The sequence below is a fragment of the Alligator sinensis genome, unplaced genomic scaffold (assembly GCF_000455745.1).
Source record: "Alligator sinensis unplaced genomic scaffold, ASM45574v1 scaffold1164_1, whole genome shotgun sequence".
Taxonomy (NCBI): Eukaryota; Metazoa; Chordata; order Crocodylia; family Alligatoridae; genus Alligator; species Alligator sinensis.
Window position 1 is genome coordinate 506122 of NW_005842225.1, and position 21517 is coordinate 527638.

General features: G+C 46.8%; 2 protein-coding genes across 4 annotated transcripts; one reads left to right on the forward strand and one right to left on the reverse strand.

Moving 5' to 3' along the window:
- Nucleotides 1–438: 438 nt before the first annotated feature.
- E4F1 (E4F transcription factor 1) lies at nucleotides 439–11810 on the forward strand (the record flags this gene model as incomplete). Its single annotated transcript, XM_025208229.1, has 13 exons — nucleotides 439–594; nucleotides 714–810; nucleotides 2525–2730; nucleotides 3379–3499; nucleotides 3850–4002; nucleotides 4492–4658; nucleotides 5464–5691; nucleotides 6017–6122; nucleotides 6854–7071; nucleotides 7701–7899; nucleotides 9161–9321; nucleotides 9820–9882; nucleotides 10672–11810. Coding segments are annotated over 13 exons (2223 nt in total), but the record flags the coding sequence as incomplete, so codon positions are not given.
- An 18-nt stretch (nucleotides 11811–11828) lies between these two features.
- On the reverse strand, nucleotides 11829–21511 carry ZDHHC4 (zinc finger DHHC-type containing 4). Of its 3 annotated transcripts, XM_006027119.3 has the most exons (7): nucleotides 21472–21511; nucleotides 20785–20915; nucleotides 17563–17636; nucleotides 16157–16335; nucleotides 14945–15070; nucleotides 13731–13975; nucleotides 11829–13089 (listed from the first exon to the last, which is right to left on the reverse strand). In XM_006027119.3, the coding sequence occupies exons 2-7, from the start codon at nucleotides 20905–20907 to the stop codon at nucleotides 12805–12807; spliced, it is 1032 nt and encodes a 343-aa protein (XP_006027181.1). In that variant the 5' UTR covers nucleotides 20908–20915; nucleotides 21472–21511; the 3' UTR covers nucleotides 11829–12804. The 3 variants fall into 3 exon arrangements, with proteins under 3 accessions (XP_006027181.1, XP_025064079.1, XP_025064078.1); XM_025208294.1 differs by lacking the exon at nucleotides 14945–15070 and having other exon boundaries at nucleotides 11831–13089; XM_025208293.1 differs by lacking the exons at nucleotides 20785–20915; nucleotides 21472–21511 and having other exon boundaries at nucleotides 11931–13089; nucleotides 17563–18163.
- Between the last annotated feature and the right edge of the window lie 6 nt (nucleotides 21512–21517).

A 21517-nucleotide genomic window follows, 5' to 3' on the forward strand; every position in this document is an offset into this window, starting at 1 on the left:
GCTGCCATACGACGCGCCCCCCTCCCCCCTCTCGCTCGGATCCCGCGGACGAAGTTTGTCCGCTTTCTGACCATTTTTTCCCTACCTGTGGGGACTTTTTACTATCTTTAAGTTTCCCTGAGGAGCCTGAAAGATTTTTAAAAAATTAAAAAACCAACGTATTTGGCGGTTTCGTAGCGGGTCGAATCGACGGTGCCGTTTCCGACCCACGTTTCTCGCGGGGCTGCCGGCGGGCGCCGCCCGGGCCGCCCCCCGCCGCCGTGTCAGTCCACGTTTCCGTGGGTGAATTTGACTTAAATAGTCGGGGGGGAATTTTTCTCGGCTTCCTCTCGTAGCCGAGGAGACGGACGAGCCCGAGCGGGAACGAGCTGTTGCCGCGAGGTCCCGCGGGAAGGCGCGCCGTGCTTCCGAACGTCACCGCCTCTTTCGTTTTAAACCGCAGACGACGACGACGTGCACAAGTGCGGGCGCTGCCAGGCCGAGTTCACCTCCTTGGAGGACTTCGTTCAACACAAGCTGCAGAAGACCTGTCAGCGGACGCAAGACGCCGTTGCTGCCGCGTCGGCGAATCTTCTGGGTCCGGAAGCGCAAAAGGTGACGTCTGGCATACGCTCCCTTCGTTAGGACGCAACGAAGTAGCGAGCGGGGTAGACGGGAGACGACGCAAGACGTGATTGTAATGTTTCCTACTAAACCGTTATCTGTTACGGCAGGTCGTTCCTTCTGTTGAGGAATCGATAACTGTTGCTCATATAGTTGTTGAGACCTCTTCGATAGCAGAAGAAATCAGTAATGCATCAGCTATCGTAGGTAAGTGGCAAGGGTTAGGTGCCTTGTCGTTGGCACTGTTTTTAGAGGTTTGTTTGTTTGTTTTTTGCTGCTTTTTCTAGTTGGGCTCTCAAGGTTTGTGATCGATTTGACTGGTGACCGCTGTAGCCACGGGCAGGTTGAGCTAGCGTAGTTGGAAATGGAAGAGTTCGGGTCTTGGTGGGGTGGTGCAGGGGGGTTATTTTATGTAAAGCAATGTAAATTATATTTTTTAGGGAGGTAACGAGGCTGGAAACTACTGTGTATCCTCGTCCCAAGACAGTTAAATGGAAAGAAGCCTCTAGTTTATCACCAAAATGACCGTGTATCCTCGTCCTAAGACAGTTAAACTAGAGACTTCTATCCATTAATCACCAAAATGACCATGACTCCTTTAGAAGTAATTTGAATCATCTGGAGTGAATCTTAACATTTATTTAATTGCAGTTTTTGCCTGCATTTATTTAACCAGCATATGCAGGTCCTTGCTGGGGGAGACTGTTTCTGCAACTGATCCTCTCTCAAATGCTCGATTTTTAGTTCAGATGGAGTTGTGTTAAAATATTGATGTCCATAATAATTAGTGTTGGAAATATTCATTCTCTCTCTCTGTCTCGCTCATACTTTTTTAACACGTATCTTTCTGAAGTCTACTTATTTCCAGGATCCACTTCTGCCTGGGTCTACATTAGTAAATTCATAAGTATTGTTTCAAAAAAAAAAAAAGGAGAGACTTAAATTATTTTTTTCCTCTTCCCATAGAAGCTTTACTTGATTAGAAAGTTTAGAATTTAGAGTTTAGAAAGCTTGATTAGAAACGCTACTTCACAGTCAGGGTGGCTAGGACCTGGAACCAACTTCCAAGGGAAGTGGTGCTGGCTCCTACCCTGGGGGTCTTTAAGAGGAGGCTGGATGAACACCTCGCCGGAGTCGTTTGACCCCAGTGCTTTTTCCTGCCATGGCAGGGGGTTGGACTCGACCTGCTCAGGTCCCTTCCGACCCGACCAACTATGAAACTGAGAAACTTTTTGGCTTTTGTAATGGCCACTTCCATTTGGTGTATAACCACTGTGTCCCTGTCCTAGGGTTTGGCAGCAGTACAGTTCTTTTGTTCTGGCTGTCATCACAGATGACTTTTGGCTTGCACTGTGTAGCCTGTTTTCTGAATAAAATAAATCCATGCTGCAAAGATGTGGACCAGACTACCCAGCTTCTGCTCTCTCCCAGCACAAATGGTTCGGTGTCATTTTGCTGTCAAAGATCATGTGAAATTACATCCCTAATTCTCTTACACGACCGTAGGCAACACCTTTCTGACTGGTTTGATGGTTGAGAGAGGTTGACCTGTTGCACAGGAATGTATGTGAGCCCTTGGTTTGATAGTGTTAGGGAGGCAGTATGCTGAACTCCTGCTAGGATGGGATGGGGGTAGGAATCCTGCACGGCCCCTTTCTAACTCCTACCTGGTTATAGCTAATAATTAGTTTAATTTTAAACTCCAAAGGCATAGATCATGCCCTTGGCCACCTTTGGCATAGTACTAGAAACGCAATAGTTACATACTTAGTCAATATGGACTTTGCCGTGCGCTGTTCCTGCTTAAAGGCACCTGCTTCTCTTACCTTTCCTTTATCTGAAATCCTAAACATCAAATCCAGCCAGTGCTCTGAGTTAATCTTTGGTAAAGAACGTAACTGTCTTCCTATTCTTTTCCCAGGAAGTGGGCACATCAAGGAGGTCATTGTTGCAGGAGATCATGTTTTTGAAAATCCCAATGGTGACATTGATGGTGAGATCACTGAAGGGCAGGACAGCCCTGATGACAGAGAACAGGGCATCTCCACAGAACTCATCAAGGTGAAGCTGCTGGTGAATAAAGAAGGCCGATATGTGTGCGAGTTGTGTCAGAAGACATTTAAAACGGTAAGGTTTGCTTTGCAAGTGCTCACGGCACCCAGTCCTTAGGAAGCCTATGCCTCGGGGTCTTTGCAGACCTGCTGGAAAATGCATTTTTGACTGCATGGTGCTAGTATTTACAGATTCACCTTATCTCAAAATAGTATCACCCCGAATAATGGAGATTCATGCTAAAGCATTAACTGCCACCTACCAGATCACAGCATTGAATCAAATCTTTATCTGGAATCCTGTCTCTAACAGTGGCCAGAGAGAAACCTGTCAAATCTCCAGAATAGTCGAGCATAATACTAATCTGCAGGGGAAGCTGCTGCTGCTTCACCTTGGTAATTGGCTTACACCCTGAGGCACAGTGGTTTGCATCTCATTTGCATGTAGTGCATCGCATCCAGTTACTGTAATATGTCCCACATAACCTGTTGTATGAAGCTGTGCATTCCAGCAGGTCCAGTTTTCCTGCATATAAGGCGGTTCATAAGCATCTAGCCTTAACCTTGACAGCATTTGGAATGGTTGTTTTTTCTCTGCGTTCTAGCAGATACACAGTTCTCTCTTTAATGGCAAATAGCTTGGTTGTTCTTGAACGTCTCTTTAATTGATGAAATTGTAAATCACTGATAAATGTTCTTCCCAATTTTTAAATGAACTTGCTAGGCCAGTATTCTCAAAGCTCACATGATCACTCACAGCAGCAGGAAGGACTATGAATGTAAACTCTGTGGAACGTCCTTTAGGACAAAGGGCTCTCTAATCAGACACCACCGGCGCCACACAGGTAAGATGCTCGTTCTTTCAGCAAAATGTTTTCTTCTGGCTGGAGTAAACTGTACTTGGTTCTTCCTTGGTACCTCAGTGATGAGCTGTCTGCTTTCTGTCTTCTGATCTGAGCACATTATAAATCCTACAATATTTGGGCTTCTCAGAGGCTGAGGTTAGAATGCTTGTTTTTGCAGATTATGCATGTAATTGAATGGAAGGTAGTAGGCCCAGACTGGCACGTGTGCTCCAAAAGGCCATGAAGCACTACTCGCAAAGTATGGCTTATCAGGTCAAAGCTCTTGGTCAGCACTGATGGATGTTGGTGTCTGGTGTGGTGATTCATGCCTTCTCCTTTTTCTTGTTAAGATGAGCGACCTTACAAATGCAAAAAGTGTGGGAAAAGCTTCAGAGAATCAGGAGCTTTGACTCGGCATCTGAAATCCTTGACGCCTTGCACTGAAAAAATCCGCTTCAACATGAACAAAGAAATAGTTGTTAATAAAGATGATTTGCCAACAGGTCAGTGAAATGGCAGCTGCATGCACTTTAAATCGGATAAAGTAGAGGTCATGTTCCTGGCACTCAAATAAAAGTGTTCTTTCCTCCCTGTCTTTAATATAAATAAAATATGTTTCTCCATGTTAAAGCACCAGCTCAGAGTGCACGTGGAGAGGCCTGACATGGATGAATACATCTAGGTCACAGAATGCGAGACTTATTTCAGAATTTGGCAGCAGGAAGACCATTTCACTGAGCACAAAACTTAAATTTCCACTCTGAAAATGGGAAATATTGGATGCCACTTGTACAGAAAGAGCGATTAAAGAAAGTGACTCGTGTTAAATACAAGTAGTAGTCCTTAATAAGCAAGATAGTGATATTCTTAGATACTTGAATAAGACCAGTGAAGTAGAACTAAATGAATATGTAGCTGGAAGCTGGGTGCTTCTAATTCTACTGCTTCTAAAGTAATGTAATTGGTTTTTAATTCTGGTGCTTTTCTTGAAGGATCCTGTAGCTCGAATGCAGAGACTGTTTCATCTATAGCAAGTGAATCCATTGAGACATCTCCCGTGATTCATCTAGTGACTGATGCAAAAGGCAATGTTCTTCACGAAGTCCACGTCCAAATGCAGGAACTGCCTGTTGTTGATACTAAATCCTTGGACCAAGATGTGAGTGTCGTTTCTGTTGCATAAAACAGATAAAAGGATCCAAAGTAGCAGAAATGCTTTTTCTTGGCTTCAGGGTCCTGGAGTTGGAAAGCAGTTCTGTTCATTTAAATTCCTCTCATCAGCCTCAAGGTGGTGATGAACATTGTTTAATACTCTCTTCCCAAAATGAGCAGCTACAGATGCATAGTTCAAGCTCAGATCCTGATATTAGCTGGCAGCACTCCAAGGAACATTGAATGGTGGTTTTATAAAGGACAGACTCAAAAGAAATGTAAAGAGGACTTATACATACCTAGCCCCGCAGACCTGAATAGACTAAAGCTAGCTCTGTCCTGTTCAGTAAGTACGTTCCTGTAGACCGGTTCCGATGCCATATGCAAGCATTCTGAGTTCCGCTGCAAGTGGCTGTGTAACTCATGCTGCTGGGTGCCTCGTTCCAGGACTGAGAACTGGAGGCATCTATAGCTGTGCATGTTCCTTCTTGCTGCTTATTTGGTCAGGAACAAAAATTCTGTCGTTCACCAATACTTTCATTATGATAAAAGACGATAATAAGTAGTACACCTGCAGTCAGGTGAGTGCGAGGATGCTTCTCTTACCCCTGTTGTGAAACTGACTCCAAAAGCAGGTAGGAAAAAGCCTTGGAAGTAAAGTAAAAATAGTAACTAGGTGACTTCTCTCAGCTGTCCCCCATCACAGAATGGGTCATGCTGGTGATAAGCCCCATTATGCATGGAGTACTGTTGCCTACAAGATTAATTTAATGCTTCCTGTAGTTACCGTCTGATTACTTGATTTCCTGCAGCCATCTAATCCCGAGGAGCTGTCATGCGAAGGGGAAGTGAACAGTGAGAATTTGCTGAGACAGGCCATGAGGAATTCTGGCATTGTGATTGAGAGAGTCACCATGGAGGAGATTCAGAAATCCGACGAAGCCAGTGCAGCTGCTTCTGAAGAGCTAGAAAATGAAGGGGTAGAAGCGGAAGAAGAGCTATGTGGAGAACAGTGTATCGAAATAGAGCAAGTAGAGACTGTACGTTTAAATCCTTGTACTTTTCACAGAGCATAACTTTTCTTTACCATAAGAAATATCTGGTCTCTGCAAACACAGAGTTCATGTTTGATTGCTAGCTTCACTGCATCTATTTTAGTCTTGCTAGTGCTCAATTTGCAGTGGATTAGCAGAAATTTAGAGTAACGTTTTTCATGCATGTTAGAACATGTAGCGTCAACACCATCTGTCCTGTTTCTTATCTTGTTTCTTTGTACCAACGTGTGTGTGGTTTGAGTCTGACTAGCAATATGCATTCCCCAAACTCTGTTGAAAGTATTTTTGTTGTGCTGTTTGTTTTTAATAGACAGATTCACAAACAACAAATGGCTACAAAAGTTACGTTTGCTCTCATTGCACTGAAGTCTTCAGTGAGGCTGCTTTCCTTGAAACGCACATGAAAGAACATTTAGGTAAGGCTGCCGTGAATTTTCTTTTTGTCCAAAATGAATTCTCGGCCGGTGCCAGAGCATTTTCATTCCATCTTTGCATAAGGTATGCTACCGTCCATTCTAAAAAATGATACGCAGATTCAGCTAGTGTTTGAGAACCAGCAAAAAAAAAAATGAAGAGGTCAAACTGGCTGAGAAGAAACATTTTGCTGAGATGTGAAAACATTATAGAATCGCTTCTAAAAGAAACACAAAGGCAGCTCTGCATTGCAGGTGCTGCAGAGGAGACGGCTTCTTTCACTAGTGATCATAAGATTGCACGGAGAGGCCACGAGCAGGTTAGTTCTAGTTGAGCAGGGAAAAGGCTGGAGAGAAACCAGGTCAGTGGATTTGGCTAGAAGAGCTCCTTGAAGGGCTCTAAAAGCATATAATGGTGATTGAAGCTGAATCCTGTAGCAAAGGGGAAGCTAATAGAATTAGCCGAGACTGGGACAGAGCCCATGTGCTACTTTTAAATGCTGCTCCTTCCCATGTGCTTTCCCTCTGGTTCTTGGAGAGTATTTCAGAACTTCCAGCAAAGGTGTGGCGCCATTAGCAGCAGGGCAGGCCTCCTCTCTGCATGTTGCCCAAGGGGAGTCTAGTCTCCAGCCCATCTCTGGCCTAGGAGGGTGCCTAACAAGGATGCTAGCTGTGGTGATCGGATTCTCTTGCTCTGCTGTTGCCGGTTGCCCAGTGCAGATCTCCCTCTCTAGAGTACAAGCCGTTTAGATGCGAGGAGTGTGGGAAGGAGTTCCCCAAGGGCTACCTGTTAAAGAAGCACCAAGAAGTGCATGTCCATGAGCGGCGCTTCCGCTGCGGGGAGTGTGGGAAGCTGTACAAGACCATCGCACACGTGAAGGGCCACAGGAGGGTCCACTCGGATGAGCGCCCCTACTCTTGCCCAAAGTGCGGCAAGAGGTACAAGACCAAGGTAGGCGTGGCTGCTGGGCTGGTCTGGCCTTCTGGGTTCTCCTCTGTGGAGCCAGAGCAGGGGGGCAGTTAGCAGGCAATGTCCAGTGATCCTCAGGGTGACAGATAAAATCCCTTAAGCCAGGGCAGAGGAGGGTCACTGGGCTGTGAGAGATTGTTCTGGTAAATCGTTTAGCAGGATTTGAGAAGAGATTAGATGCTAGAGAAAGTTGTGACTAAGGATAAACCCTTGTGCTCATAAACAAGCTAGTCACTTCTGGGGAAGGGGATTTTCTTTGCATGCTGCCATGTTCAGTTTCCTCTGAGTTATGAGGCGCAGGCTACTGTGAACCAGGGCAGTAGGGCACTGAGGTCAGCCTCCTAATGAGATTCCACAGCTGACACCTAGTGCATCGCAGGGACGGCAACTTCGTTCTCTGTTAGTGGCCATTAACTGTTTGAAGAGAACAGCAGAATCCTGACCTGCCCTCAGCAGAGAGAATGGCGTTGCAGCTCATATAGCTGTAGGGATAGCGACTGCCTTCCTGGTCAGAAGCGGCGTCTGTCGCTGCCTGGGAGAAGAGCTCAACCGGCAGTAACTGCCACGTCATGCGTCAGCTGTTGCCCCATCACATGTCCTCTCTGCCGCAGAATGCCCAGCAGGTTCACTTCCGGACGCACCTGGAGGACAAGCCCTACGTGTGCCAATACTGCAGCCGGGGCTTCCGGGAGAAGGGCTCGCTGGTGCGTCACATCCGGCACCACACAGGCGAGAAGCCGTTCAAGTGCTACAAGTGCGGGCGGGGGTTTGCGGAGCATGGCACTCTCAACCGGCACCTGAAAACCAAAGGTGAGAGCGAGGGGCTGTCGGGTCCTTGGGGGGTCCAGTTACAGCTGTTGGGACATGTGCCCTCAATGGCTCAGTCATTATGACTGTCCTGTGAAAATCTACGTGGTGTAGACCTATGATCAGAGACCACGGACTGGTCAAATCGCACTGAGTGATGTTAGTGCCTAGTTAGAGTGGGTCCCGTCTGCCTCTCTCGTCAACTGAGTGGCATCAAAATGCATAATGTTCATTCTTTAAACTGCTCTATAAATTCCTTTCAATGTGCCGTCTTAAACTAAAAGTCACCATGAGCAGGAAGAATGAGAATTGGTCTACGGGTAGTAAGAACTGGTCCAGCTATCCCAGTATAACTGTGCCAAAAAGCAGAGCCGAGTGAAACTGAATTTGCTGATGTGTGAAGTCCGAATAGCAAAAATATCTCGGCTGTCTACTTGCTTCAGAGTTGCGTGCAAGATCTAGGTTCAGCCTTTCGGAAGGGAAAGGTATCGTTCACCAAACAGCCCCCATGCTGAGGGGGGCGGGGGGTTTGATCCGTAATGGCTTCCAAGAAGCTAATCCCAGCTCACCTCTTTCATTGATAGCAGCAGAGGGATTAAAACACAAAAGAATCTCTTGGCTCCAGGAGCTTCTTAAATTTGGCATTTAATTACCGTAATGGAACTTGTCTTTGAGTAACTTCACTCATCAAGAAACCACTCTCCTCTTGCCTTTTTCTACCAAACACCATAACGAGGCGTGCAGCTGGCACGGTCTGCTGAACAGATGTTAATAATATTATATTCAAGATGCTAGCAAATAGTGAGCCAAATGACTGGATTATCTGCAATGGATTGTCTGTTTAAAGCTATGCTTGCTTAATAAACTGTAATGTCACATGTACGTGCCGGACGGTACTGGTTCTACAGGGTAGTTGCACATCTGCTTCTGAAAACACATTGCATAAGTAGCTGAACTGTGTATTGATACAGTGGACTGTTGGGGAATCTCAGGTCTAGTCTTGTATGTTTATGAGGAATGTTTTAAGTCTCTTGTGATTTCAGTGCTCAGACTGTCTTATGTATTTCTAGTAATTCCAATAAAGTCGAGGCCAGATTATAGTCTCCTATGGAGCACGACTTGGAGACTGACATTTGGGCTGAAGATAACTTAACTAACTCCTCCCAGGAATGTCTCGTAGAAGGTGTCACTAGTTTCCTGTGATACCAGGTGGAACAGGTGCAATTCTGATGAAAACCTTTGCATCTCCTGGATTATCATGCAGGTGGCTGCCTTCTTGCATTGAAGGAGGCTGAAGAAGTGCTGGTTTCAGAAGAAAGCCAGTCAGCTGACAACTTAGCTGCCACTGTTATTTCTGAAGATCCTCACACTGTTCTGGTGGAGTTTTCCTCTGTGGTGGCAGACACTCAGGAATACATCATCGAGGTAACATAGCCAAAACCATTGAATGAGGAAGGACAGTGGGAAGGCGGGCTTGTTTTGCACTGAAGTCAGCACAGTGCTTGGCCAGTAATGCATGTTCCTCCCCTGGCTGCTGTATTGGGAGGAGCATGGGAAATGGGGCCCAGCCAAAGCCACCATCTCCCCCAGGGCTGCAGAACATGCAGGAGCTGCGTCCCCACCTGTGAGGCAGAAGGACCTGTGTGGTTCCTCCCCTTTACCCTCACTTCACATGGCCTTGGGGGAACTCGGGGAGGAGAGAACTGGGTGAAGATTCCAGCCAGTCCTTATCTCCTCTCAGCAGCTCCTGTTCACAGGGTCTGGGGGAACCGCAAAGAGCTGCCCGCTTCAGAAGATTTAAGTATTTGACCTAGGAGAACAAGGAAGGCTTTGCAGGAGGTGCTCCACAGTCCTAGTCCCTAGCTTCTCCCCAAACAGGATTCTGTTGTAGTGTTTAAACACCATCTTGTTGTCTCTCTCAAGACCGCCACAGAAGACATGGAGACCAGTGAAGCTACTGAAATAATAGAGGGAACAAGACATGAGGTAGGCAGGCCTTGTCACGTGCTGCTTTGCTGTTCTACCCGCTATACACTCCCCTCATTTAAATTAACTTTTAGCATCCAAAAAGCCACATTAAGTAAACCAAAGCCTGGCTGGCTTGTTTTGCTGGAAAGTTGCAGTTTTGCAGAACTGGCTTTGTGGCCCGGCCAAAAATAGCATACCTCCTGCCTAAGTAAAACAGCGTGTTAACACCTTATGGCCTTTGTGAACCTGATCCTCTTAACAAGTCACAGAGGGTACTAAAAATAAAGACTGAGTGGAACAGAGGGAATGTCAGCACTACACATCCCTGCCTCGTCCCACTGTGGTGACGGACCAGTCTTCTGCTGAACAGCGTGCAGTTCCCGTTGTGACTTGTCCGGCCTTTTAGGTTTTTGCAGTGCTGCTATTGCTGTTGTTTGAGTAACTAGTCTGTGACATCCAGCCTCAAGCAATCATTTAAGAATAACTGAAGTCGTGACTTACGCAAAATATTTTTGTCCCCAAAGGTGGGCAAAGATTCACCCCTCAATGACATACAAAGATTCACTCCTCAGTTCACCCCTCAATGAAATGCATCTCATCCTCTTGCCAAGGGGCCGTAACTTCAGGAGATGGTGGAACTAATCTGAACCCATTCAGTGCTGCCTGTATCTGTCGTAAAACATTGCTGGTCGGCAGTCACGTGGGTAGCTGTGACATGATTGGCAGGGGATGCCAAGCAAGCAGAACTGTCAACATTCAAAATGCTTTTTAGAAAAAAAATAAGGCTGTTTCTCTCCTTTTGCACAGATGGACAGTCACATCATGAAGGTTGTACAGCAGATAGTGAACCAAGCAAACTCTGGCCACCAGATCATCGTGCAGAACGTTACGGTGGCAGAGGACTCGGAGGTAACCACTGATGCTGCAGACACAATCACCATAGCAACTCCGGAGAGTCTCACGGAGCAGGTTGCTATGACATTGGCTTCTGCTATCGGCGAAGGAGCGGTGCTGACGACAGAGGGTAGCATTGAGACGGAGGAAGCAACAGTAACGATGGTTGCATCAGAGGACATTGAAATAATGGAGCACGCAGGAGAGTTTGTTATAGCTTCCCAGGAGGGGGAGGTGGAGGTTCAGACAGTGATTGTGTAGCCCCTGGCACAGGGTGAGTGGCAGACCCCCAGCACGTCTCCAGCAGCGTTTCTCTCCAGGGTGGGGAATTAGGGTAGAGCTGCATAAGCTGGCCCATCCCGGTGTCTGAGGAGTGGGAGGAAAAGCCATCTTGCGTAGAGTTATATATAAACCAAACCAAACCCTTTATAACCAGATGGAAGTGGCTTGAATCAAATACAGCCCTGCTATTACACTTTTCAGTTGACATGGAAATGTCAGACTCCTGCATGGTTTTACTGTGGAGGTGACTGCTCAGTCTTGACTGCCACAGACTCCGTGTTTTGTACAGCTGCCTCAAATAAAGGAACGTCCTTTGCAAAGCAGTAACCTTGGACCACGGGACGGTAGTGTTCTGAGATTTACCCTTCAGCATAGAAGGTAAAGCACGTGTGTCATTTCTTGCGAGAGAGACTCCTCGCTACCTAAGCTAACTGTAGTCAGTTAATAAACTCTGAGGCATTTTTGGGGTGAACTTACCAAAGCTGGAAGGCTACTGCTTCCTGCCTTCCAGCCTCCCCTCATAATGGTAATGCAGGTTTAGCTTGCTTGATCATGAGAACAGCCTTACGTACTTGTGTACGAGCAGTACATCACTATATCCTTGCTGTGTCACAAGGCTGCTCCAAGAGCTGGCCTGTCCGTGTAGAAAGCCATACTGTACGTGACGTTTTTTACCCAGGTACAGATTTTTAATTGCCTCTTGTACAGTTTCAGCTTGTAAATAAAAAAAAACAAACACATTTTTTTAATAAAATATATTTTAAGTTGCTTCTGTTGCTCTCTGATTTCTACTGAGTGAAATGGTGACCGTGAGAACAGCGAGGCATCTCTGCAACAAGAGCGGGGGTCAAAACAAGGCTTTGGGTATCTTCCATTCAAAACCAAGCACAAATCTCCTACTTGCTGATATAGCTGGGCTCCAGCCTGTTAGGCCAGGAAGCCTGCAGCAGAGCTATGACAAAGTCTTTGGCGAGGCGTTTGGATGGCTTTTCCATTTATTTTAAAAGAAAAAATATATAAAATAAAGTGTCCAGCAGTCCTATACAGACGAGGTGGCAACAAGTAATGTGGTTCTTGGTAATACATGTGAGCTACTGTTTTCACAAGGGACCCAAGACCTAGATATAATCCATAAATCTAAGATTAGCTGTACAGCATAGTAGCGCTTTGGGCATACTCGCACAGAGCTGATACACCTACATAACCATAAGATTTAACACATTCCTTTCATGAACTGTCTGCTTACCCTAAAATGCACTGAAAGGGCCTTTTCAAGGACTTGTATGTTAATTTTATTACAGTACTTAATACAGTTCCTTGAAGGCTTTATTTGCATAGTTTGATTTTTTTTTCTTCCTTTTGCGATAGTTATGATTCTGTTTCATGTTCATTAGTTCTTAAACACATACGAAATGTGGTTTTCCCCAAGGCTAGCATCATACCTTAGCTTTAACTCTGCCACTCAAAACTTACCGAAGACGACAGAACATTTTAGGATACATTGAGCTATAATCACATCTTAAACAGCTGCTTTCTACCGAGACCCATCATCTTAATCAATTATGTTCAGTAGCACACACATAAACTGATCGCTGTCTCCAAAACGAATGTATTAACAACTGTATTTTACAGTTATGTTCTTTAGAACAAAATCCCTGAATCGTAGCACTTAGTGGACGTTAGTGTCCTTTCAAGAGTCCTTTGTGGCCTAGGAAACCCCTGGTAGAAATTAAAGACGATGTTTTAAAAAAGAGTTAAATTTCCTCAGGTTTTTTTCTTTCTTTCCGAGACTGTGGGAGGTTTAATGATTTCCTTTATGTTGATCCAAACTCCTCTAGAGTATGCATTCCTGTATGCAGTGTGCTTGTCGTGGGGCTGCTGCGCCCGGCAGTGAGGGCACTCGTATCTTCTCCATTTATACCACTCGTTGGATGTTTGGTTGGTGAGAGCCAAGTACAGAGTGAAACAGCAGTATGCCCCCAGCACCAGAGAGAGGACGATCACAAAGCCAAGCATAAAGACAATCCTGGGAAAGATCAGGAACAGGTGCTGCAAAAACAGACAAGTAGTAAGTGGCTTTAAAGGCCCAGGCCATACCCTCTGATTTCAAACACTCCAATCAGCGCTATTAATCACAATGCAGTTCAGCTCTAAGGGCAACTCCAAAATGAACCACTTATTACTAAACTGCATTTTCATTATCTTATCTCCCCAGTTCTGCCGGCCCAGGGGCTATGTGTGTAGTCGGACTTAACCAGAAATACACCCCTGGGGGAACTGTGCGTCTGAGAAAGAGCCCTATGAGATATTTAACTTCCACTGGATGGGAAGAGGTCCGCTTTGACATGTCAAGGACACGTCACACTCCTTTAAAAACTCATTTGTACAGGATAATGGTAACCTGCTTTCTGTAAGACCATGTCTGTATGGATCAAAGCTTTATGTTGAGCTAGAATTCAGAGAAATGGATTTTCTGAAGAAACTGTTACCTACATCAAGTGTATACTTCAAAGTGCCTGTGATGACAATTCCTCTAACAATATGTCTGGGCTCCCTGCTATGATACCCATAGGCCCTCCACCCTGATAGAATGGATGTGCAAGAGGATTCTTAACAGATGAGACCAAAACAAGCCTTTGATCAGGCTGCACACTCAGAAGCAGGTTAAAGTCTAGATGCTTGGAGTTTACCTGAATAAGAAAGGGAATCTCAACCTCGTGCTCCTGCCCTTGCTCATCAACGTAACTCCCGTACATCAGATTTGATAGCAGCACTACTTGGATTAGGAAGGCTACTGTTATGATCGCAATGTCGGCAGCCATAGCAGTCAGAGTGAAGAGGTAAATGAGGAAATATCTCATGTTGAAGGCCCCGATGCAGTTGTTGACCCAAACGCAGTGGTGGTCAAAACGATGTACACAGCAGTTACAAACACCTGATCAAAAAAGGAAATACAAGGCAATGTAAGTTATCTGGCTTTTAAAGGACATGGGAGATTTTTATGCAGCATGGCATAGTTCTTTTAAAGGCCTGTGCAGGACTACGATGAGCATTTGCTGTTCTGGTACAAGCAGAGACAAGTGCCTGATCTTACAGGGTTAGGTGTGTGTGCAGGAGTGTCTGGCGGTGTTTGTGACGATATAAACAGCCTTCCAAGTCCCTTCTAACAACCTTGTATGGTCATTAGACTCAGAGAAGAGCCAAAAAACTTCAAAGAGCACGTGTCACTTCTGTGCTTTGAAAGCATAAACACGTGAAACTGCTTCAACTTGTCCATCAGTTAGAGAAACTTAACCTTAAAAAGATCAACCACGGCTACAACAGATTTGCAATTCAGTTCCCTGTTCTACTCGCCTACCAAGGCTGGAGCTCAGAGATTTGGGTTTCTCCTGTTAGTGCTGCCTACAGCGGCACAGGCAAGATAGAGAGCAGCTGCCTGCTCTGTTTTAGGTGATGGCGAGAACACCATGTTCTGCAAGAGAAACGCACAATCCTGAACTCAGGTCTTGGGAGGTAAGGCCTTTTCATGTCACCGTCACTGCTCTAACTTCCCCCAGCTTGCTTTCCAGTGTCTTTTCTACAAAGTGCAAATCTAGAGACACACGTAAGAGACTGGGTCTGCAAGACATTCGCTGAAACCAACCAAGGCTCCTAGTCTCCACAGCTGTAGTCTCAGACACCTGGGAACCTCTGTTCAGGGGGTTTGTAAGCAGCCAAGCTATGGAGTTGGGCTAGTGAGCTGGAGGCCTTCCTACAAATGAACAAGAACGCCAACGACCTTGTGCTAGACTTCATCTGGGGAACTATATTAAAGGCAGGGGAGTGGCCATTATTGGTAGGAAATTAATTTGGTAGGAGGTTGATTTTTTTAAATCTCAACAAGCATAACGATGACAACTCTTACTGCAGTGCTTTGACCTGGCTGGCTTTTCCATGTGGCACGTGCAACACATGACGCCTTTCCGAAACATCACACCGTCGTGTGCGTAAACCCGAAGATACAACTCTTGATTTGATTCCGTTATTGTACCTAGAAGAGAAACAGCGCCATGGAGGAGCAAACTCTTTCCCCCCGCAACAGCGATGAACATTTAGTAGAGCACAGGGCTGCGTCTGTCTTTCGAAGCCGTCTGTGTGTTGCCAGAATGTGGCAGGAATGTTGATGACTGTAATGAATTGCAAAGGGTACTGAGCCCATGTTTGGCATTATTCCCTATGGCAACATCTTACTGGATGGAAACCAAGTTACAAAATACTGATGTTTGCAACTTGACCCGGACCCACGAGAAACACACAGCAAACAGAACAAAGGCTATGAAATCAGGAGGATGGCAGCGCTCCGGAAAGGGGAGGAATGCGCTATAAATCATCCCCTCCCTTGGCTCGCTCTCTTCAATGCCTGTTCAAAAAATGCTCTCTTGGTTTCAAAACTCTCCCAGGATACTCTCTGTAGGCAGCCGTTCTCCGCTCAGACCCCTCCTTTCAACCAAGCCCATCTCAGCAGGTAACAGTTACGGCAGTGATGGGTGGAGGAAGAAATGGGGAGGTGAGATCATTTGACTGAAGGTGCAGAGTCAATTAGGATGCAATCCTGGCTCCCAATCACAAGAGCTGCCAGGTCCCACTCCCTGCTCTGGAAGCTTTCATATTCCAGCCTTCAGAGCACATGGCCACAATACAGAAAATACAACCAGCCTGCTCTCCTCCTTGCTAGTGGGTAATTACAGGCAAAGTGCTCTTAACATCCCCCCTCCACACACACAAGGCATAGTGTTTTTTATGGGGGAAATGCTGAGGGGAGAGGTCAAACTGCCACTTGTCCTTTCAACCCTTTGTATTTAGAGCACTAAGACTCTGGGATACAGGGAACAGTGCACCACACAGGAGGCCGAGAGTGCTTCTGGTCAATTAAAGGATGTGCTGAGCCACTGGAGGAGGCACCAGGTCAAAGGCAAGGTGACCGTCACTCACACAATGCACCCATTTCCCCAGTAAAAGCTGCATGCCTTGGATTTCTAGCAGGACACCACGTAACATCTGAGCCTTCATTTACCAGCCACTTAGTTTTCATGTTCCGTTTTCACACAGCTGCCACGGGCGCACGGCCGGAGCTTACCTGGGTTGGTCAGAGCGCATAGCACGAAAGCCCCCGTGTTCACCGCAAGCAGCAGGTACGGCAGCAGAAGGAAGCCCGTGTTGAACTCCAGCTCTTGGCAGTAGCCAAACACTTCCCAGGTGTATTCACCGTAAACTGCTGCCTCCAAAGCTACGTGCAGGCCAGCAAACAGGCCGTTTCTGGAACCAGAGAGGAAGGGCAGCCCGTTTTACAACCAGGACCCGAGTCGTGAGAGAAGCCGTGCTTGGACAGTAGGCTTCAGCAGCAAGGACTTTCCCCAAGCTCCCCGCTAGGATCCAGGTCTCACAGGCCTAACTCGGATTCCCCAGCAGCCCGGCCAACTGCTCTCTTGCCTGGTGTTACACATGAGCTCTCCTGAAGCCAGCAGAAAGAGCTCTCGCAGCTGGAGACCCCTCCCTGCATGACCTTCCCAAACCTCCTTGCTTGTTCTAGTCAATCTCAATAAGCCAAGTACAATGTCTTGTAATTAAGAGGGGCCCACGTGGGCACTGACATTTGCCATTACGACAGGCCAGGTCTCAGACAATAATACAGCGCTGGCAGAGACTTGGCGTGATCCCCAGAACCGTTCTACAAGCACTGAATAAGCCAATTCAGCACCATCTTCACTTTAAGAAATGCACAGCTTAGCAGTCCGAAGGGAAAGGCAGAAGCAGCAGGGGAACAGACGGGTGGCATTCTGGGAGGTTATTGAGGGCAAACATGAGCTCAGGCCTGTGAAAAAGGCTGCAGATGCCACTAGAGATGTTTGAATTGCGTGCTGTTTCTCTAATGTTTGGGCTTGCAGGAGGTACAGCACCCTGAGCCCAGCAACAGCCCAGAAAATGGGTGCACCGATGGTGGAGGCTGAAGGGAAGGGCAGGTCCATTAGCTCTGCCGCTGTTACGAGTCAGCTGGCCCCGCACCAAAGGTATCAGTTCTGTGCTATCAGCAGTGCGCACTTTATTACAGCTTGAACTCTCCATTGCCAAAAAGGCTCCGTTTTATGCTACGGTTTTCATGCTGCTCTTGACATCAGAGTTTCTGGGCAAAGTCCAGAAATAAATTCCAGTCTCTGCTTTTGCTGGCTGTAGCGACAGCCTGGATGACTAACCTGAACACAGACAACTGGAGCTCTCCCAGTACCCAAAGGGATGAGAACATCCCTTACAGAGAGAACTATTGAGCTACATTATGTTGTTATCTGTAAAGTCTACTTCACTCTTTAAAGGTTAATATCCTCTCAAGAGAGGAAGAATAGCATGGAAAACTTTAAGAGGAATCCGTGGTAGCCCCTGACAGAGAGAAGTGCATCTAAGAGCAATCTAGCATGGCTTTGTGGGTGCCAGTAGGATGATCAGAAACAGACCAGGAAAAGGGTGTTAAGGGAAAAAAAAGTGTGGTACCGTGTGTGGAAGAGCCTGTGAAGCACCCTCTGCGTTGCTCTTTGAAGCCGTGTTGGGACTATGAATGAAAATACCTGCGGCAAATGAAAACACCACGTCACTTGAGTTGCACAGTGCTTGTTCTCCCCTGTGAAAACTTCAAACAGTGTAATATTGAATGTGTCTGTTGCACCTTCCCTCTGGGCATTCCCAAGTGTAGGACAAACATTAATAACACCTCCGCATGCCTCTGAGGTAAACATTATACCCATTTTACAGGCAGGGAAGCTAATGAATGGAGGGCTGGATTTACATGACGGTTATTGATGCCCCTAGATAAACAGGTAGGTGTGTTTAAAAATCCTACTCGATCTCTAAAAATTCATGGAAACTAATCCTAAGCCTATCCAATTCAACAGTTTCATGTTTTTCTGACTGTTACTTCAAAACCTGCCATATGCGGAGGAGGGAAGAGCTGCCTGCTTCCATTCAGGAACACGCTTAGCTGACTCAGTGCTGCAGGACTGCTCGTCTCTTCACGAGCCGTGCACAGGACGACTTATCTCTATAGCAACACTCCACTTCATCAGTGGTGCAAGGTGTACAGCAGCCAAGCAGAACAGCTACCCGTGACGAGCAAGCAAAAATACACTGCACCTCATGTCTTCTATCTGAGATGTGACAAGATGACAAGAGGCAGGAGGCTTGGGAGAGATGTTACGCATAAGTCTTCTCACTGGCGTGTCTGATGGCTGTTTACAGGAGATTAAAAAAAAAAAAGAGGCTACACTAGAGGTGTAGGAGGTGCATTAGACACAACTAGGCATAAAAACAACTTTCAAAACCCAGTTTTCAATTAACAACACGGATGTGTGTTAATTGTCATCCATTGTTGATCTGAGAGCTGGCAAAAGGGAACACCCAATTTCCCTCCATGTAAAAATTAACGTGGTGCAGCACAAGGAGCTCTTTCAGAGGGCTCCCCGCCCCCCTTGAACTAAACAGCATTCATGTTAGCCAAAGCACAAAGGCTCTTGAGACTGTTGCGTTTGCCTCCAATGGTTACAGAAGCATATGGAGAGACCTGTAAATAGACTGCAACCATTTCACTCCAATGAGCCAGTGGAAGCATGAAAACCAGAACAGTGGGATGGAAGCTGACCTGTCAGAGAGCTAGAAACAGCTGTGGTATGTGTAAGTACATCATTTTATTGCTCAGAATATACATGCAAGGTAGTTAAAATAATGCAGCCAGATCCAACTTATACAACCTGTGGATTTATGCACTTTGGAACCAGGGGCTAGAAACCGTCTTTTAAAAGATACTTGTTATCAATACTGGAAATTGCCCTGTCGTTGATTATCTTGTGAGAATTTCACATTACATTTCTCTAAAGAAACAAGTACTTGTTTACATCTTAAGTGGTACTTATAATATATTTTGTGTTCGTGGCAAAGAAAGAGAGAGTCATTTTAAGTAAGAAAGGAAGCCTGATGAATAACTTGTTCTGTGTATTGGTTCAAGACCAGTATAAGGCAAAATGAAAAGAAAATACTGCCAGTAATAAAAGCCAAGATCAGCTCAGTCGTGTAACTAAATGTTAAACGTGACTAGTTACTGGACTGACTTTTCAATCTTCTTTCCCTGCATTATTACTTTCTGTTTATACAGAAATATTTAAAAGAATCTAAACTATTTGTTTCTTCTTGTTCTAAATTCACTTCTTTCATGTCATTCAAGAAACCCTGAAAATCTTTAATCTTCTTTTAAAATTCCTCACTACACTTGTTAGCATAATCTAGGCAAGCAGCACTATGACATACGTGTTGTGTAGTAACATTTGACAAATATTTTTTTTCTGAAAGGTGTGCAGTTAACTTTCAGGCTTCTGTTATTTTTATTCTCCATTAAACTACAAAACAAACTTTTGCTGTCAGCTACAAAATGCGGTAAAACACGAGTCCACAGGGCTTTGGGGCTCTGGATTATAATGCAATGCCGCTGAACCAATGTCATTTTTCAATTGTCCCATGCAAGTTATGTCCTTAGCACTATTTGGCAGTCATTCCATGCACTGAGTGGTACGTTCATTTGTGCTAAATTTTGGTGTTGGTTTTGCAGCCCCAGATAATTACGCCCTTCGTCTATCTGCAGAACAGAAACAACGCAGAATAGCAGCCGTGCAAACTTCCCCCTGCTGGTGAACAAAGGGATTTGCTGAGTGGGGAATTCTGCGTCTGCAGCTTGTGCAGATTTCAGTGCTTCTGCCGAGACCAGCTGCTAAATGCAATAGTGGGATCTGAGAGAAAGACAGCTGTGAACTGGACAGAGATCTCACTGCAGAAAGACCACTTAGTAAGAGATAGTAATGAGTTTTGGTCACACTCTGCAGCGTCTGAACTGGTGATTAAGACATGAGGGAAAGTGCATTTCTATTCACGATGTCTGTTTACATCTACTTAGAGGGGTATGCTTTGCGCTCCATGGAGGTGTCCGTGTAAAGATTACGTCACCACCCAAATTCCTTGAAAACTCAGCGTCCAAAGAAGCTGGGTGGGAACAGGGAGAGAGCTCGTCCCAGCTTATCGCAGGCAGGCTGACATAGGCTGCTTCTGCTCCGTCCTCTGCATTCTTGAATGAAAAACTGCTCGCTAGGGCGCCCCAGGGGAGGACAAGGAGCAATGGCCGTGGATTGTCAGAGGACAGTTTCAGGTTGGATGTAAGGAAGAGCTGCTTTATGGTGAGGGTGACTAGAACAGACTTCCCAAGGTGGTGCCATCCCCAACCTTGGAAGTCTTCAAGAGGAGACCGGACAGACGCATTTGATCTCCGCAGTATTCCTGCCCAGAGCAGGGGGGTTGGACTCCATGATCTTTTAAGGCCCCTTCCAGCCCTTAATTGCTACGATTCCTCACCCTGTCATACAGGATCTCCCAGGAAGGGGCCAACCCACATCTTTATTGTCCCTCCTCTGTTCTGCCAAGGCCTGGGGCAGGACTGACTCCAAGCAAACGAGTGATGAGCTCTTCTCTATTTTCCTGTTCTGGGATATGGGTAACGTGCCAGATCGCCCTGTCCTGTAAGGTTTAGCAAGCACCGTGCTTAGCCCCGCCGAGACGCATCTTGTGCCCACACGAGGCAGAGACGGAGGCTCAGCCCGCGCTGGCGTGCGCTCGTCCTCACGCCACGGAGACGCCGCTACTACCTGGCGCGAGCACAACGGTGAACGCCGGCTTGCTTACCTGGGTCACGCAACTGCTACCTCTGGCAGGGACACGCCGCTCGCTTCCCGCACAAAAGCAGACGAGCGCAACGCCCGCCAGAACTAAACACACGTAAATCACGAAGAGAGCCAAAAAGTCCATCTCGAGCCCTGCAACACAGCAAAAGCAGCTCCTCGCGTTTGCCTCCTGCTGCGCGTCGGTGTCTGGGCCGAGGGAAGGCCGCGTCCCCGCAGCCGCCCGCCCGCCCGCACGGGAGGGACCGGGCTGCCTCCACGACCCTATGCGGGGTGCAGGGGGGCGACCCTATGTGGGTTGTATAGGGGTGCTGCAGCAACCCTATGTGGGGTGCACAGGGGATGCCGCAGTGACCCCATATGGGACAGGCGGGGGGGACCCCACATGGGGTGCACAGGGGATGCCACACTGACCCCATATGGAACGTATACGGGATTTTGGGTGACCCTATGTGGGGTGTCTAGGGGGTGCTGCAGTGACCCCATATGAAACATATAGGGGATTTTGGGGGACCCTATGTGGGGTGTATAGGGGGTGCTGCAGTGACCCTATGTGGGACATGCAGGGGATGCTGGGTGACCCTATGTGGGGCGTATAGGGGGTGCCGCAGTGACGCCATGTGGGGTGTCTAGGGTGCCCGAGTGTGCCGACGCGGGACGTATGGACTCTATAGGGGCCGCCCGTGCTCACCGCCGCCCAATCGAGCGCGCCGGCTCCTCCCCGGGAACCAGATGCT